Genomic DNA, 19,687 nt, shown 5'->3' with positions numbered 1-19,687 from the left:
CTGCAATTCTGTAGTGACATTTAACTTCAATCCAGGAAATGAGAGATTTCTGGTATGAATGCAGAAGTGTTAGTCAACAGTTTTATTTGATTTGTTAAAAAATAGCTGAAGTCACAATCTGCAAGTCCATGAAAGGCTCTTCAGAGGAATAAAGAAAGATCAGACTCTGAAGTACACATCTACTTTCAAAAGTGAATTTTATTATAAATATCACTGTACAATGGTAAAAAATGGTAAGAAAATTGGGGTTCATATGGAAGGGTGGAGTAGGGAAAAGTAGTTTCTTAGGTAAGACATTTAAAATGTTGACTGGATGTTTTCAAAATACCCCAATAATTAATCTTGCTTCTAGAAGAAAAATAATGGCAAGAGCAATATTAGTCACAAAAGCTAGTTTCATAATAATTACCAGAAGGATCTTGCACAGAAATAATTGCTGCTCATAAATAATACAAAGGGTATCTACAAAAATACAAAACCTGGGATATTTTAAAAATCATTAAAAATAAATATTTGATTTCAGTATATATATTCAGAGATCAAGATGAAAATCCAGCAAATTGAAAGTCTTCTCCAAAGGGTAGCTATTTTCATCCAGTACAAAATGGCTCCTGATTTCCAAAATATAGGATGCTTGTGTGTCTGTGAGCAGCGAATGACACAGATCTGCTACTATCATGCCGTATGTGGTCTCTAAAGAAGGCACTGCAAGAAACAATGAATGGTTCAAACATTATTATCACACGACTCCTTTCCAGTTTACACTCAAGATAAGCTATTCTCCCTGGAAAAGCCTCCTCATACAAGAACAGGAAAAATAGGCCCTAACAGGGCTCCCCAATAATCTTTCCTTTAGAACAATATGAAGCATTTTGTGACTTTCAGTAAAGCAGGGTAATCCATTCACAACTATCTAAAATTTAAAAATATAAGTGTTCAGAAAGAGTGAAGCCTGTCACTGACATTGGATTCTTGGTTAATACTGAGGAAACCCCATGACTGTACAAGGGGGGGGGCAGTGGATGTCTGCAGAATACTCACAGAAGCACCACCCCTCTCTCCTGTGGTTTTCTAAAGTAGAAGGGGTGATATACTGTTCAATGGCATTCAGAAGATGCAAAACAGTAGTTAATAATTCACTTAGCGAAGTCATCTACAGCCTGGTTAACACATAGCATCAAACCATTGCTTGGACTATGGTTTGGTGCTTGTGAGTGCTTTACTCCTTCCTCATTTGTGACCACACCTCAAGGCCAAAGCTGGTTTGTGTGCTTTTGTTATAAAAGCAAGCCAAAGTAAAACAAGATAGCAGGGGTGCAAAGGGGCAAAAGGCAAATGTTGTTTTATACCATTTTTTCTCATGCTAGAGCCAATATCTGCCTGCCAAGATATTGTGAAAAGCAAAGGAAAGAGGCCTGAGACGGGGATAAAGCACAAGATAAGGGCTCTAAGATAGGCTGCAATATATTTAGAAAACGGAGTAACATTCCCATTGGCCCAGTTTACCCTCCCAGACCACATAACCCTCAACTTACCTACCCATGACACCTGTGTTTGCATGTTGCACCAAGCCAGGCTGGTTTGTTTTCCCCCACACATGGCAGAGCCAGGAGCAGCAAACTATGGTTTAATGGAGCATGCAAACCAGGCCTCTGCCCCCAGAGTGGAAAAAGTTCCCAGAACAGTTGATATGTCTCTGTCGGAGAAACACCTGAATAAACCTCTCCCAGTTTAAGTTTAATGAGGATTTTTTTTAAAGGACTGGCATTAGGGAGAACTCCCACTTCACATAAGTAGAAGTTGAATAGCCGCAAACATTTGACCACTAAGTTTTGTCTGCTTTTTTTATTCAGTTACACAAATACAGTGGTACCTCAGGTTAAGTACTCGCTTCGTTCCGGAGGTCCGTTCTTAACCTGAAACTGTTCTTAACCTGAAGCACCACTTTAGCTAATGGGGCCTCCTGCTGCCGCCGGAGCACGATTTCTGTTCTCATCCTGAAGCAAAGTTCTTAACCCGAGGTACTATTTCTGGGTTAGCGGAGTCTGTAATCTGAAGCACATGTAACGTGAAGCATATGTAACACGAGGTACCACTGCAATTCATAGTGTATTACCTATAGCCTTGTTCAGCCACTCTGCTGGAATATTGAGGAACATTTTCTCCATTAGTTCTGACGCCACTTGAACGGACACATCACATTTCCCATCCTCTACAGTCATCAGTGCAGGTCTAAAGGAGGAAACAGGAAAAGTGCTATCAGTACTAAGTCAAGTCAAGTCAATGTTTATTACGGAAACAGCCGGCTTATTAAACCAGTTTTTATGCATAATTCTCTACATAAACAATAAAAAATATCAATATGGGGTTTAACAATCAATATACTAATTAAGCGTATTTAAAATACGTGTCCTGTCAGTGCTTGTGTTTAATGGCTTAATTTTTCATTAAACCTGAGGATAAGATAATTAAGAGTATTATCACATTCAGTCGCATACTGTTATCCATGACAAGTTGATTTAATGACATTATCTTGATTTAATGACTCGGTAAGGTACCTTGATTGAATAAGCAGGCAAAATTTGCTTCTACACAATATGCTAGTGTATTGTTTCAGTAGCCTTTCCTTGTATTTTAAAGTGGTAATATATTTATGACACTTTAGAAGCTGAATACTTACAGCCAGAGTGACTGCAACACTCTATTCGGATATTCCAGACATGAGCAAGAGGGGAAACTATGATTACGTGAAGAATTTCTAATTCCTTCTAGATCTCATGTACTTGAATATCAGGTATTTGGGCATTTTAAATAATAAAATACATATTAAGAAGAACATTGTTTAATTTCTAAAAAGAAAAGCCTGTTCAAAAGGTTGCCACAAAATTATATGCTCATATTTTCAAGCCCTTGTAATTCCAGATGAACAAGGATCCGTAGGAAGAAGCTCAACTGCATTGTTGCTTAGAGAGAAGATCTTTATATTGGAAGAATCTTTGGGGAAATGTAATCAATAACTTTGTTCTTTTGACTCAGCCTTTTGTATAGGGAGGGGAATACATATATCTGGTTATTGTGAGGTATTATAAGTTAACCACAATAAAATACAGTTTGGGGAGCTTATCGATTGCAACTCCCTTGCTCTAGAGCAGGCTTCCTCAACCTCGGCCTTCCAGATGTTTTGAGACTACAATTCCCATCATCCCTGACCACCAGTCCTGCTAGCTAGGGATCATGGGAGTTGTAGGCCAAAAACATCTGGAGGGCCGAGGTTGAGGAAGCCTGCTCTTGAGAATCCCCCAACCACACAGTTGAGCGCTTATTGGGGGCTACAGGGGGGAGAGGTTACGGTGCAGTTATACTGTTAGTTTTTTAAGCTGTATTTAAATGAAACAGTTTAACTGTAGTGCAGTTAAAATCTTGAAAATGTCAAAGGACAGGCATCTGAAACGTGCTATGAATCTTGTTCTCTACCCTATAACTGAAAACTGAAATGATGATCTTGGAGACCATCCAGTGTCAGAGGGCTGTGCCTAAAGACAACATCTTATAATTTCCCAAAGAAAATAGTACCACTCATTTATGAAGTTCTATACTTATGAACAGGGACACGGGTGGCGCTGTAGGTAAAAGCCTCAGCGCCTAGGGCTTGCCGATCGAAAGGTCGGCGGTTCGAATCCCTGCGGCGGGGTGCGCTCCCGTTGCTCGGTCCCAGCGCCTGCCAACCTAGCAGTTCGAAAGCACCCCCAGGTGCAAGTAGATAAATAGGGGCCGCTTACTGGCGGGAAGGTAAACGGCGTTTCCGTGTGCTGCGCTGGCTTGCCAGATGCAGCTTTGTCACGCTGGCCACGTGACCCGGAAGTGTCTCTGGACAGCGCTGGCCCCTGGCCTCTTGAGTGAGATGGGCGCACAACCCTAGAGTCTGTCAAGACTGGCCCGTATGGGCAGGGGTACCTTTATACTTATGAACACCTCCATTTGTTGTTCAAATCCACAAAGGCAGAGTCGGAGGGGGGGAGAGAAGTAGAGCAATAAGACTAAGCTTTTTAAAATAAATAAAAAATAAATACATGTTTGCAGCTGACCCTTCAAAACAGGTCATGTGATTCAGAATAAATTCAAGGGGGGGAAGTATACTCAAGCATATCTAACTTTTGGCTTCTTGAGTCAAGGACGTTCTCAGCTTTGAAGTTCCAAACACTTGACTAATGGTGGTGCTTAATCAGTTCGCTCTCTGTATGCAAGCAATTAAGGTGAACCAAATCAGTTGGCAGCTGAGCAGCTATTTCAGTCCCCCACTAATACTTTTAATCAACTACAAATAAATTGCAATTTCAAAGAGAAGCAGGTTGAGATGCTTAATTTCGAAATATACTAAATAATTAACACAGGACACTGGCTTCTAACTACAGCATTATCAGTTCCTGATAAGGTCACTGGGAAAGATTTCACCAAACGTCATGCTCTTATAAAGTCAAAACCACTACAGGAAATTAAAGGCTTGTAGATGTAACTATTGGGATGCAGGTGGCGCTGCGGATTGAACCACAGAGCCTAGGACTTGCCGATCAGAAGGTCGGCTATTCAAATCCCCGAAATGGGGTGAGCTCCCATTGCTCGATCCCTGCTCCTGCCAACCTAGCAGTTTGAAAGCACGTCAAAGTGCAAGTAGATAAATAGCAGCGGGAAGGTAAATGGCGTTTCCATGCGCTGCTCTGGTTTGCCAGAAGCGGCTTAGTCATGCTGGCCACATGACCCGGAAGTTGTACGCCGGCTCCCTCAGCCAATAAAGCGTGATGAGCGCCGCAACCCCAGAGTCGGTCATGACTGGACCTAATGGTCAGGGGTCCCTTTACCTTTAGATGTAATTATTATTTGGTTTTACTACAACAATCAGATTTTAACTATTATAATATGTTAAATTCCATTTTTGGGAGGAGGGAGGCGGAAGGCAGGATGTAAATTCACATACCCACACCTGAAATAGAAACTTTACATTAATATACATAAAGGGAGAGAAAGAGAGATGCAAGGCACACTTTCACATTCTTAACTGCCCGCCATGCCATTATTTTCAATCCTTGCTGCAGAGTTAAAAATAAGCTGTAGAAACCCAAGGAGCAATTAAGTGGACCAGGAAAGAGAAATGTCACGTTAATTTAATTGTTGCATGCAGTTCCTTAAACCAGACAAGAATCCATAATCATAAATGCAAATCAGATCCAGTATTTGCCTTTCAACAAATCTAATAGGCAAAAGAAATGTTGGTAGGTGATAAATTCATTTAAGAAACCCTTTCAAATAGGATTTTCACAATAGGATTTCTATACATCTCTTGCAGACAAGTACAAAATTATGTTGTACAAAACTTGGTGTATAAGACTATGGACAAACCCGCCATTTGCCTCTCTCTACAGTAAATTGTCTCCATGTGAATGCTAACTGCAGAGTTGCTACAAAGCCCTTAACATTTCTGAAAGAGACCACCTCAAATATCAGCTATTGCTATATATAATAAAGTCAGATGCATCTGTGGATTTTGTGGGGCGGGGGTTTCCCACCTGCATAAACTATCCACTACTGCCACCTAGTGTTTGTTGTCAGGTTTCTCTTCCAACAGAAGTTGCTGAATTATTTCAGAAAGGTAATTGGCTTCTTAAAACATGATGCTGTTTCTAGTTTTTAATGAATTGCTGCTCCAACAGTTTTCCAGGGGTCGCTGTGTTACACTGGTACCCATAAACCTTTTGGACTTCAGCCTCAAGCTCTGTCAGCAACTTTTATTACCATGGGAATCACCAAAACAGATAGATAAAAATAGAGATTTCTATCCAATGAAACCATCCTGTTTGTATATCCTGTTTCTGCCTGTGCAATGGAACTTCCCCACTCCTCCCCCTGCATGTATACCAAAGCTGTTCTTGGGGGTTCCCTTCGGAAGAGAGGAGTGGAAGGGGAAGTTCTGTTGCACAAGCTGAAGTCCTTGTGTGACTGGGATGGACTTTGGCTGATACAACCCAAAGATCACACTTTGTAATAATAATAATAATAATAATAATATCTTTATTGTCATTGCCCCCTTCGGGGACAACGAAATTACTAATGAAGTAATAGTAATTTATACAAAGATATGCATTAACACTTAGTTCTGTAACACTGACCAAACACAGTTTCTGTTAGACTGAGGTGTTTTTATCCTGTTGCACCACAACATTGTTTGCTTGGTATATGGAAGGACATAAAAACTAAACTAATACTTTAAATGGGAACTTGATGGTCTTTCGGGTTTATACACCATAAACACGTTCAATATTTAAATGGTGTAAACAATGCTTATATTAAAAGGTTGCATTTATAACCTGGCCTGCTAATCTCATAATTCCCAGAAAGGAGTGTGAGACACTTGGCTCCTCCACAAGGTGCTCATTGCTATGGGCTGCAACAGGATAGGGATGCCAAGGCACACAGCTGTACACTTGCCCTTCCATAGGATTTGTCTTCATCTACCAGAAGAATCTACTTACCCTTCAACCCTCTGTGAAAAACTCACACAAAGTATTATCAGTTTTTCTACTACCCATTCATACCAAAGCAGTAAGAGTAGGGTGACAGAAAACCACAAGCCTAGTGAATGTAATTGACTCAATCTGACCCTGGGAGCATTTCACCAGACTGGACTGATTCCCTTTAAAACAATGTTATGGATAGAATGTGGAAGTATAAATAAAACGTATCCCCTTTTACAATAATACTCCTGCGGGCCAGATTCATATGTTAACATGGCAGCTACCGTAAAGTGATTCTCCTTCACTCTCACACATTCATTCATATATTCATTATATACACACTTTTTTACCTGTAGAATATCTTCACTTTATTAGAGGGTAAGCAGCTAACACACTGTCTGTAGATCTTGTTATCATCTATTTGTAGTTCAAGTCCACATTTTGCACAGCCCGCATAGGTGATCTGAGTAAGAGAAGCAAATATCTGCTGCAGTGAAGTTTTATAATCAAAGACAAGTTGTCCATGTGGAGAAGAGGCAACAGCAAACTTCAACTCTGAGATGCAGGCTTTCACTTGGATCATTCCTACGGAAACATAAAGGAGTTGTCTAGTCTCTTCTGCTGCCAAGAAAACAGGTAAATCATTATTGCCAACTGAATAATGGTAGCTACTTGAACTATCATGTAAACTAATTTTAATCTTATTCTAATCTTAATCTTAGTCTACAGTAAACCCCATTGAGTTCAATTGGATTGTTTTTAAGGTGTGTTAGATTGCAGCCTAAACAGCTCTTCTTCACTGAACCAAATTAGACCAACAAGGACACAGGGAGTGACACTTGGAGTTCTCTTTTCCTAATGGTCCATATACTTATTGAAAGAGCATTAAACATATTTCCCTTTGGGTTGGCATTCAATCACCAGGACTGCACAGATGTGGGACAACTCTAATTTAATTAGATACTTGGCATTGTGTGCTCCTTTTTTATTTTTAATTGCTGTAATTTGCCCTCTCAAAGCTCTTCAGTACAATTTAATAAAGGAGCAAGAAAATCCCACTCCCTTAAAAAGAGGAAAGAAAAAAGAATGAAAATCTCACCAGAACATTTCCCCTCCAGAAGTGCAGCAAGAGTAGTTATACCCATCAGTGATGTGACATCCTTCTGAAACTTCTCTTTGAACTCAATAGCTCTTCTATCATCATCGAAGAGGCACTCCAAAGATGTCCATGGTGTTGTATGCAATTCGAGTTCACCAGAGATAGGACTGTGTTTTACAAATAGGTATTTGAATTCCCATATGTGGTCTAAGAAGAAAAGAATAACCCCACTTAGAATTTTAGATTCTAATTCCTTGTTAATAGCCACAGAAAACTTTGGATGGAATAGTGCACTTTCAGAGATGATGAAAAAGAGGAATACCTTCAATGCTGTGTGCAAAAAATAAATAGATAGCATTTTGAGTGTTTACAAACCAGATAAATTTGCCTAGTTTACACAAACATCTTGCTTGGGAGATGCTATGAGTGGTGGAGGAAGTCACATCAGGACCAACCCATCCTACTCACCAAATGCATCTGTCCCATGTATGAATGTAAAGCAGGGGTGGAGAAGCTGTGGCCCTCCAGATGCTGCTAGACCCTAACTTGCATCAGTCCCAGCCAGCACGGCCAATGACAGGGATGCTAGGAGCTGTAGTCAAGCAACATCTGGAGGGCCACAGGTTCCTCAGCCAATGAAAGTTTGCACAGGGCCAATGCCTTTAGAATCCAAATCACATAGACCAGGGGTCAGCAAACTTTTTAAGCAGGGGGCCGGACTATATTTTGGAAAAAATAATAATGAACGAATTCCTATGCCCCACAAATAACCCAGAGATGCATTTTAAATAAAAGCATACATTCTACTCATGTAAAAACATGCTGATTCCCGGACCGTCCACGGGCTGGATTTAGAAGGTGATAGGGCCGGTTCCGGGCTTTAGTTTGCCTACCCATCACCATAGCTTTTCCCTTTTCTTGAGAGGAATCCTATTCGGAATAAAGGAATTTCCCTTAAAAAAAGGAAAAAGTTGACAGCTATGACAATGACATAGACACACAACATATGGTCAATTCCCACACAGGTCACGTATTGCATGGTTTGGGCTTGCTCCTATTGGATGAATATTTCATTACAATCAAGCTGAGAGAAGGCAACCGCTAAAGGTCTCCTAGTGTACTCATAGCTGGGAAGAGATTTCAATTTCCTGGCTTACAGATCATGACCAAAACTGCTGCCCAACATCTCTTTACAATCCTTGCAACAAAAGATAGTGGTATTTCAATTTCAATACATATGAACACTTCTTTATATTCAGAATAAATGTTACTGTATCTTCTGAGGAACGTGCTCAAGATTACACTCTCACATACTTAATATATTTATAATGAAATAATGGCTTGTAAATACTTTGATTTCCAACAGAAATGACCTCTGTATGCTGATCTATTTTCCTATGCTCAGTAGTACTATGAATGACCACCACATGCTGCTCTATGGTGAGTTAGGCATAATGCTCAGTTGTCATGACCTACAGCCCTGGTTGGCATGAAGTAAACTCCTGATCCTGGTAGTCTTGATAGGAACATTTAGGATTTTTCAACAGAGATAGATATTTGGACAGTTAAGAACACAAGTCTTATCTTACCTTCCAGATATAGTCCTTTAATGATTAAACACAAATTGTTTGAAATTTCAAATTACTCACAAAACTAACTGTAGACTAAATTGCAAGGTTGAATGACAAAGAAGGGCACAATGCTAGATTTCTTTGCCTTAATTTAACAAAGCAGAGCTTGAAATAAATGCTATAAAAAGCAGTCAGCTACCTGCAGTTGTTTAAAGAGCAGAAATCTTAATATTTTTGCACAGGGACACACAAGATGACCCTGCAATATACATGGACATATATCACATAACGATAGGCAGTTTGCTAGTTCTAACATAAATCAAGACTACTGTGTGAATTTGTGTTGCTTAACACAAAAGCCTTAACTAGTTAGTAACTATTTGGAAACAAACTGAAACAGTTGCAAAAGTGATTGATATTGCTATTTCAGAAGTAAGAAATCAGCCATATATTTGACAGGCATTTGTATTATACAGTATGAGATAGCCATTTCAAACAAAAAGGAGATTAGGGTCAAATGATAACATACTGTTTGCTCCCTTCTGTTGCCCTATGTCAATGGATTACACAAAGAATTCCACAAATATTGCATTAAACCAAGTAGTGACTTTTTACCTCTTTTCCTTTGAAGCTGAGGACAGTGAGCCGATAGAGCGCCCCATAACACCAAGCCATAATGCTGGTCCTTCATCTGTTCCACTGTTAAAATAATTTTTCTTTTTGTTTCTCCTTTGTAACTGTATGTAGATTCTATAGATAAAATATTGCAAACGCAAACATGATTTATATAGAAGTTGAGGGGGAAGTAGTTGAGGGTGCTGATGTTAAGTCAAGCAGAATTTTGACACCTAAAATTATATGCAAGAGGGGAAAACTAACAATTCAGCTGAACGTGCACCAGGTGAAACCTGGTTAACTACACCATATTAAACAATCATATTTTCAGAAACTATTATGAACCACAATTAGGAAATGGTACAAGTTAATGGTTGATCAACATTTCCTGAAAATCTTTTCCCAAACATTGAGTGACCTGGCCCCATCAAATATATTGTATTTATATGCTGCTTTAGACTACAAGACAATGAACTACTTTTGGTTTTGACCTTCCCCCTTTGAACAGCAGATCTCCATGCCAGAGCACAAACTATATACTTTGAAAGTCCCCTTGGTTTTGAAAAGGGATTACTATGTGGAACATGAAGGGATGTTTTTTAAAAACAAGTCTTTGGGCACATGGAATAAGCCATATAGTACTCTGCATCCTGGACATAAAAGCTTCCTTTCAAATATTTGCATTAACATGCTTAGTGGCTGTTTTCTCTCAGACAGGTAAGTCGGAGGGAGGTATCTTTTCAAGGTCTACTCTTAGGTTTTTTAAATCTGTAGCTAGGGAACTACCATGCCCACCTTATTCTTTTCAATCTTAAGATACAGCCCCAGTGAAATATAGGATTAAAAAGTCAACTCACCTGATAGCACAGTGATGTTGATAATTTTCACTATTGTGTGCACCAATCTATCTGGTTTGAGCTGATCTAGTTGAATATGCTGTATATTGTTCAAAGTCTGGGTCTGCCTTTGGGGGAGAGCTTGAAGATAGGCTTGCTTGGAAGACACATATGCCAGCAAATCCTGGAGAATATTAACATCCACTATATGCGAGACTAGAAAAGAACACATATAAAAATTTTAAAATATTTCTAATTTTTGGGCAGGGGGGCTGTATGTTTCACCTATGGTAATCCCAGACCAAAATATCACTTGCAAGCATAACTAGCAATGTTCTTAACTTAATTCAGAAATAATAATTTAAAAATTATGTACTACTTAATGCCAAAATAAGCTTCTAAGCAGTTAGAAATAAATGTAAAAGATATATATTCAATGCAAATACAATCTCAGAAGTGACAGTTAACTAAGTTTTACTCAGGGTAAGCCCATTGAAATTAATAGACCTTAGTCATGTTCGTGAATTTCAGCGGCTCTACTGAGTAAAACTTAGTTTAATACCACTCAGAAGGCACTCATAAAGGCACAATTTGTACATCAGGATAAAACATAGTTTTGTTCCTCTCCACTAACCAATGGGAGCAACAATCCATGTTGTTGTATCCAAGCTTATACCATAGCTTGTTTCATCCAAACAAACCTTGATTAGTAAACCAAACACAAACCTTGATAACACCATGGCTTGTTTGCTGTGGAACAAATCATGATTCTCCAGGGATCATGGTTTGCTGCTACTGCTGGCTAGAGGGAAGGAATGAAAGAGCCTTCTGCACATCTGCCATGTGGTTTACCATGATATGTGAATGCTGCCACTGTGATTCATGTGTTTAAAAAAGGCATCATTTATCTGATGAGTATGGTGTGTTTATTCAGGATTTTTTTTATCACATTGGCCCTGTTCAATTTCTTTCTACGAGAGCATCCTCAGCTCTTCTCAGCAGCAGACAGAAATTGATGCTCAATCATATCACCTGCACCCATGCCTTCCCTGAACCTAATGTCTGAACATAGATTGAAATTCAGGTTGATATTGGGATACAGAAGTATTATTGGGGACAGCAGGATAGGGAAGAAAGTAAGTGGACAAGCATATAACATTTACATTTCATGTAGAAAAATGTTTGATTGAGCCATAGGTATGCCACACACATTCTAGTGCTCCTCGTGCATTAAATATTTGGATTAAATTTGTCTGAAGGGTATGAACTTTAGTAAAAGAAGTGATATTGTCAGGGAACTGCCATCAGAACAGGGGTAGGAAACAGAGGGGCAGTTGTGTTACAGGGAGCCTCCGAAAATCTTGCGAAGCAGTTCCTCTTCCGGTGATGAGGAAAGCCCCACCTCCAGTGGGGAAGAGGTGAAAGGACCAGAGGATGCTGGTGGGAGCCTCAGTACCGCTCCTGGCCAAGCCGGCCAGGAAGGAAGCATGCCCCTTCCGTCACCCACCCTGCGCAGAAATCTCAAGTGCAAAGAAGGAAGGAAATGGCTGGGCGTAATGAGACTTTTATGTTGGGGGAGGTCCAGGAAACAAGCACTCCCGGATTCTGCTAGCGATTGAGGTAGACATGAACTTGTGGCTCTGCACTGTAAATAGTTTGTACTAAAATAAAACCTGTAAAAGACAGGTCTGAGGCCTGCCTAGTTACTCACGAGCAACCACCACTGCCATCTGACAGATATTATGCAACCATTTCAAGAAAGTTTGGGAAATACTAGATTTGAATTATTAAGGAAATCATGAATTGGGACAAGAGTTCACTGTATGCAAAGTATTAAAGCTCACATTTGTTCTGATTAATAGTCGAGCAGCTTCCAAGATTCAATAACCGACTAGTGAACGTTGACTGCAGCAATATTTCCCCATTCCAGCGATTCTCATTTATAATCACATCTGCAACGAAGAGAAGAAACCTCAGTCCAAGTCACCAGGGGGCGGGGGGGGGGGATGGACAACGATGACACAGACATATCCCACTTCAAATCTACAAACTGGACTAGCCCCTGTTCGAAAACTGAAAGCCACCACCAAGTTGTTCAAGCTTTGCATGACTTTTTATATATTTAGTCTGTCTGAAGTGGGCAAAGATATGGTAATATTAAAAGTCCAGCTTTGAATTCAAATTTTGGCTTCAAAACACATTGTGGAGAACCCTTCACCACTGCCAGTTTCTGTTAGGGCGACAGTAAATACAGTTCTGATGGGGAAAAAGAATGATTTTTCAAAGCTGAGTCTTCGGAGATAGCATATGAGTTTTGCCAAGCCTCCAATCCATGTTTTTATGAATTGAGCCACCAACTGTTTTCTTTCTCCTCCATCATTGTAGCAAACACTGATCAGCACTTGACCTCCCAACAAAAATCAGAAACTCACTTCAAACCCTGACTTGGAGGGCAAACACTAAATGCTTTTCAATTCCAGTGCAACAGCAAATCATGCTTATTGTTAAGCTGCAAACTGACAGTGATGCCACATGCGAGGGAAGGAGTGCAAAGGTCGTTTCTGATCATCCAAACTGAGCAGATGCATGTTGAGAAAAGAAAAATCCCTTATTTAACAGTACGCCAATTCAGTTGCTGCCTTGAATCAAGGCAGTATTAAAAAACAAATGCGGGGAGCGGAGGGAAATAGATTATGCATTATGATATTGTTTGATAGAGGTTTCTTGGATATTCCTAATAGCTAGGAAGCATTAATTGTAGGGTGGGGCTGGAGAGCAACTCCTCTACCACATCTCTATAGCTGTAGTGTGTTTTTTATAAATGTGCTTACAATATGGAATGTGTTTCAGGAGACACTTAACATTGTACCCGAGACTCAGCAGAAAGGTATATACCATCGACCAGTTCACTATCTAAAATACTTCCTATGGAAAATGTCAAAAATGAACTGATAAGCGCCATTTTAACCCTCACCTGTGAACAGTACGATATCGCCAGGAAACATTGTAAGTGACCAAAATGCTGCTGCTCTCCACAATGCAATCTTTCGTTGTACTTCAGACTGATCAAAAACTACGACTGTGGCTAGGGGGACTCTTGAGGACAGTTTAGATCCTGGCTTTGTTTGTATTTCTTTAATATGGCAAGGATGTAGAACTGTGACTAAGACGGTGTACTTCTGACCTTTGCATAAACAGTCTTTAAGCAGGGATGGACGTTTCAAAACTTTCTTAAACCCTGAAATTCTCAGTTGCTCTATTTGTGGAACTGCACAAACTGGAGAACAAATCAATTTGGCTTTCTTTGATTGCTGTTGGTCTCCAAGTGTAATGTAAGTTGCCGGTGAAATATCTTCAGATGTTTGAGATCTTTTAGCAGAGTGGCTGACTTGGGAACACAATATTCCTTTCTTCCATGGTTCAATATAATGTACCTCTTTTTTAGGTTTATCATCAGATGAACACAAATGGTCTGTAGGCATATCAGCATTTTCTTGAAAGCTATTTTCTCTCAAATACGAGTTGCTTTTCACGGTACTATCAAAGTCAAACAGTTCAAGAGAGCTATCTGTATCAGTGATATTTGCACACAAACCACCATTTTCATTTAACTGAATATGCAGTTCTGTGGATGCTTCATCTTCCCTACAAAGTCCATCCAATTCTGTTCCACTCGCCTTTGTAGATTTGCTTTGTGTTTCATTTTGTCCTACAGCATGCCCTCCTGAAAGCAGAGCAACTTGGCTTGAAGTCAGAATACTAAGGAATTCAGTGTCTGTTGAAACTGGAAGATTTGAACACACATTTAGTGGTTTTCCAGTCTTTGATTGTTTCATTACTTGTGGGAAACATCCCTCCAAGTATTGATTCAAGAGCTGGTAATGAGCACACGGAACATCTGATGGTTTCTCATCCTGTCCTATAGACTCCAGACCTCTGCTAAACTTTTCGGTACTAGAAGCCAAGGGAGGAATAGTAAGGTTATGCATCTTACTGGTACCTTCTTCAGCATCTTCAGATTGCTTGCTTGGTTCACCTGTTTTTATATCTGTGAGAAGCTGCTGATATGGAAGGTGCTTAGCTTCATTGCTGAGTAATTTTACTCTTCCAGCACCAGCTCCACAGTCTGTCAAAATAACATCAGTCAGCCCATATTCTTTCCCACCATCTGGGGGGAAGTGATCTTTGGACTGAGCAGTCAATTCTGTATCATTCGGTGTCCGATGATCTACATGTTCAAGAAACATACATTTTCTAGTACAAAGTTTAAAAGTGTCCTTAGGTAATGAAAAGTAGAGTTTCTGCCATTTTTCAGCAGTAGATGCTGAAAACCTCTCTTCTTTAGAAGTCTTTAATGAGGCTGGGAGGCTAGGTGCACCAAAGAAAATATGAATTTGAGGTGCTGCAGACATGCTGTTCTTTCAGTTTTTTGATTATGAAGAAAATTTTAATATAATAGTTCATTTAACACACAGTGCTTAAAATGTGACTTATAATCACTCTTCATTTTTCAAACAATTCATTAAAGGTTAGCAATATTAATATTTCATACACATTACCCAAATAAAAAATTCCATCCTACTGATTTTGGAAGTTGGTTAAGTATCCCTAATAAAACATTACAAACTGAGATGTATCATACAACTGAAAGACTTAATAATGGTAGTTTGTGTTTTAAAGAGCCCAGAACACTATGGTGTCCAACAGCCATTTCTACCCATGTGACTTTTATGGGATGTTCCTTATTACTTTTGGTCCCTAGCGAAGAGTCACAGTGAAGCTGGGAAACACGCTTCAACAGCATCAGACTTCTTAAGGGATACAGTACAATTGTCTCTAAAACTTAGCTGTGTTTGTTAACTTTTAGTTAAATATCCAGGTTTATTAAAATGCATGAAGACAAGATGACAACATCACTAATGAAATTTTTCAGTCATGTTTCTATGCTGAAATATTATGATTTTCATATTATTCAAATCTGGATGTTCACTGCTACTTGGCACTTTGGACATCAGCTTCTGCTCACATCTGGCATTTTATTTTTTTTAAGTGATGGCGAAACATGCACAATCATGAATGCTTCCACTTGAAATCAGGAGCCCAAGATCTCCGATACGTATTCCAGATTTTTGATCTTCTGTAAAATATTTAAAAAAAACAAGCACAACGCTCAATAAAATTCTTAAGCATTTATTACTTAACACATAAAACAATTATTTATATTCTATTTTCCTTCTTAAAGAGGAACCCAGAGTAGGTTACAATAAGAAACATTTGCCTCTCATTTTATCAGAAAATATTTAATCCATATTCTTAGTTGCCCATCAGAGGTCACCAAATCCTTAGAAAACTATGAGTAGACTCTACATTGTAGCATGACTGTATGAGGCATATATATATACAGACATTTTATAATTAATCCAGTTCTGGAGCAATATTAAACATACCCTAACATATTTATTTATTTACTGTCTGCCCCAGTATGGACAAGTATTTTATTTCAAGTGGAATCTAAAACTGAGATTCCTTTTTTATGAAATAATTTTTTTATTAGATTTCAATTACAGTCCAATAATAGCCTCATTATAATAATACCAATTTATAACCCAAGATCAAAGCCAAAAATCAGCCAAAGCAGTTCAGTTTAGGAAGAATCAGAACAAAGGGACACACCAAAAGTGAAAGAGGAATGTGAGATGCAGTGGGCAGGATCAACTGGGAATGGGTACTTTAGGAACAAAGTATTTATTGTGGCTTCATGGATCTTGTGGATGAGCAACTGTTCCAAGTTCAACAGCACAGTGGGTTGATCACATCCAGCGGAAACAATAACCCAGTATTTATAAGTAATTTATAAAGAGAATATAACGGCAGGGATGAAGTAGACAGAAAGTAAAAAAGGAGAAATTGAGAACACTGTTCAGTGTTGCCTAATCCAAGGCTAAGGTTTTCATAACATCTGTAGGATTTAAATGGGTCTGGTAAAAGAAAAAGATCAGCCAAGGTCATCATGAACCACAAACTCTGAGAGATGCAATACTGCTGGAAACAGCAGTGCCAAAGTAGAGATTAAAGGTCATGCAGTGTTTGACAAAAGTAATGATGAAACTTTAGGCACTGGCCTACTATCAACAGGATGGAGTCTGCTACCTCTGAGTTGTAGAGTTCAAAAGTGACAGAGGAATGACAAGAGTAAATAATTTGTTTAGGTCAACCCCACAGAGCATAGGTTTGAGACCACTTGCCCCATTTGTTCATAGGTATATTACATTTAACTTACTTTTGTTATAATTTTATCCAGCCCTTCTTCCCATAGGGCAGTGTACACATAGGTAAAAAAAATATCAATCCATTTAAACATTTAAAACCAATAGCCATATAAGAAGTAATATCAGTACAAGAGTTTAAATATACAATGAATTACGGTTGGAAGGGATCCCAAGTGTCTATCTATCCAAATGCCTGCAATGCAGGAATTGCAACTACATCATACATGACAGATAGCCATCCAACCTCTGCTTTGTCTTACCCATAAAGAGAAAGTAAAATATACAAGTGGGAACTGCAACAAAATGTTGCAGTGTGTAGTACTACTCTTCAGCGTTCTAGTCATCCAACAATGTCTCCTTTTGGGATTCCCCATTCAATTCCTCATCCAACTTTACAATTCTATGATTATATGATCTCCTCTTGCTTTTGGCCTCCCAGACAACATACATGTAGCCTCCTATGGCTGCTGGGTGGCAGAGGGGGGTTGTTCCTAAAGCTTTCCCCTACAAACCTAGGGGTTCCTCTAAACATGCTGATACCTTCTTCTCAGTGGCACCATTTAGATTATATAGCCATCATAACTCAGTACCTGAGAATACTATTAGTATATACAGCACTTCAATTCTTTGCTCATTCCTCCTACCTTGAAGAACTTCCTGAAAGTAGGAAACAAAATACTACAAACAATTTGAGATAGAGCCTCTAGAGCAGTAAAAACTCTGGAGAAGCTGTATTGTGCTTGATTCTGGGAGAAATGCATTTTCCCCACATAGTAGGGTTATCACTATATTGAGGCACTACTTCAAGCATACTAACAAAAACAGGAGGAGCTGTACTACACACAGAGAGAGATATACAGTACTAAGCTACTTTCTGTAAACAGCAGGGAATGTTTCCCACTAAATTAGGTTCCTGCAAAGGTCAATTCAGAAATAGAAGATCACCTAAGTAAAGAAAGCACTCCATGCTTGACCTGACAAAATCATTATAATCTCAGATTTCATTAAAACACACTGGTTTAATTTAATTTTTGATTTAATTTTTTAAAAAACAAACCTTTTCAATGGAGGAACAGGAAAGGGGGAGAAAGAACAACACTGGTTTCACTCAGCATTCCTAGAGGTTGATACCACAGATGGGAACAACCTTCTTCAATGGCAGCACTCCAAATCACTGCTGACAGATGTTCATTCAGACTGCAATCTCTGAATATGAAGGCCAAGATTGTGGGGCTCTCTCTCACATTAGCTACCTGGGCTGAGGTTCATGCAATTCTTGCTATGTAGAAGCAGGCTACAAAAAATTCACCCACTCCCAAGCCATGTCTACTTTAAATGAGATTTTGTATAATCAGAGGGGAACTTTACATTATTTATAGCTTTGCATCTTCTACACAAAGACTGTAGCTAAATCTATACAATAATAAAAAGAAAAACTGTTGCTTTGGAATTAAATGTTTACAATCTGGGGATACAATCTTGCATCTAATGCTATGCTTTTAAACTAGGTGACCACAGCAGAACTAAGTGTGTACAGTGGTACCTTGGTTCTCAAACTTAATCTGTTCTGGGAGTCCGTTCAACTCCCAAAATCATTCGAAAACCAAGGTGCGGCTTCTAATTGGCTGCAGGAGTTTCTTGCACTCAAGCAGAAGCCGGGTTGGACATTTAGCTTCCGAAAAACAGTTGCAGACCAGAACACTTACTTCCGGGTTTGCGGCATTCGGGAGCCAATTTGTTCAACAATTAAGCCGTTCAAGAACCAAGGTACCACTGTATACCTGAATCCAAATAACTGGATTCATCCAAGAGACTGTTGGATTGTTGGACTGTTGATCCACCTGAGCATCTTGCCCCAAAGATGATAAATTTGAAACTGCACTATAATTGCCTAGATTAGAAGGAACAATAGTTGGTTTTTGTTCAGACCTGCAAGTACTCACTCTTTCAGATTAGCACGAACAGTTTAGAAGTAACATTAAACCACAAGACATAATAAACCATAGTTAATTTAAAACAGGAAACAATGCTTGAACTTGTGGCCATGCAGGAGGAAGAAAGAGAAGGGAGGTGCGTATGAGCTTGAGGCTCACAGAGGCTCATTCCCATAATGCTAAGCAATGCTTTGTGTTTCATCTCATGGAGGCTTATGAGGCATTCATTGACCCTTGTTATAAAATCAGAAAGGACAAGTGTCAAGCAGGCACATCATGGCACAGACCCAGTCAAGCACCTTACCCACACCCTCAGCTGAAATCAACCGATATCCATCGAATCACCTGCAACAAGCACAACCTAAGCTGCCTTTTGGTATAAACCCCAATATATAGCCAAGCCGGAAACAATGCAAGTTACTTTATCTGAAAAATGTGTTTTTATGACAGGAATTATTTATGCAGCAATCCTAAAATTATTTGCTCAAATGCTTGTAAAGCCTTAAACACATTTCACCTTTCATTTGCTTTTAATATCTAATACACAGAAGAATATGGGAGAACAATTTTAAAATTATGGAAGAAGAGAATGCTACAGTAAGGCTGTTAATAAATGTCAATTGCCCTGCATTTCTCTAGTGACATATGGCAATCAGTTTTTTATATTACATTTAGATGCTGTACTAAAGTAAAAAAGAGAGATAAAACCTGCAACTGACATATACTGGTTAGAACTAAAAGGCACATTTCCATTACCTTTGTTAATTATTACACCATTTCTTAATCTGTTCCACTATAAGTGGCCAATAGAACATTAGCTTTTTATCTCTGAGGTGGTCAGAGTCTTACTGATGGGT

The 19,687-nt window shown here is 39.1% G+C and overlaps 1 protein-coding gene across 6 annotated transcripts in view; it reads right to left on the bottom strand.

The window, feature by feature from the left end:
• Positions 1 to 180: 180 nt before the first annotated feature.
• SHLD2 (shieldin complex subunit 2) overlaps positions 181 to 19,687 on the bottom strand; it is a 29,016-nt gene continuing 9,509 nt past the window's right edge. For 5 of the 6 annotated variants that reach the window (XM_081192355.1, XM_081192356.1, XM_081192354.1 and 2 more), the window contains 8 exons: positions 13,602 to 15,764; positions 12,472 to 12,579; positions 10,649 to 10,843; positions 9,792 to 9,926; positions 7,606 to 7,812; positions 6,857 to 7,091; positions 2,117 to 2,232; positions 181 to 705 (listed from right to left, as the gene is read on the bottom strand). In XM_081192355.1, coding sequence (XP_081048481.1) covers positions 533 to 705; positions 2,117 to 2,232; positions 6,857 to 7,091; positions 7,606 to 7,812; positions 9,792 to 9,926; positions 10,649 to 10,843; positions 12,472 to 12,579; positions 13,602 to 15,039 — 2,607 coding nt within the window. In that variant the 5' untranslated portion in view covers positions 15,040 to 15,764 and the 3' untranslated portion in view covers positions 181 to 532. Of the gene's footprint in view, positions 706 to 2,116; positions 2,233 to 6,856; positions 7,092 to 7,605; positions 7,813 to 9,791; positions 9,927 to 10,648; positions 10,844 to 12,471; positions 12,580 to 13,601; positions 15,765 to 19,687 lie in introns of those variants that run through there. The other variant, XM_081192359.1, reaches the window with a different exon arrangement.

The sequence above is a fragment of the Podarcis bocagei genome (assembly GCF_964188305.1).
Source record: "Podarcis bocagei genome assembly, chromosome: 4".
Classification (NCBI taxonomy): domain Eukaryota; kingdom Metazoa; phylum Chordata; class Lepidosauria; order Squamata; family Lacertidae; genus Podarcis; species Podarcis bocagei.
Note: the sequence above shows the minus strand (reverse complement) of the source record. Positions and strands in the feature narration are given on the sequence as shown.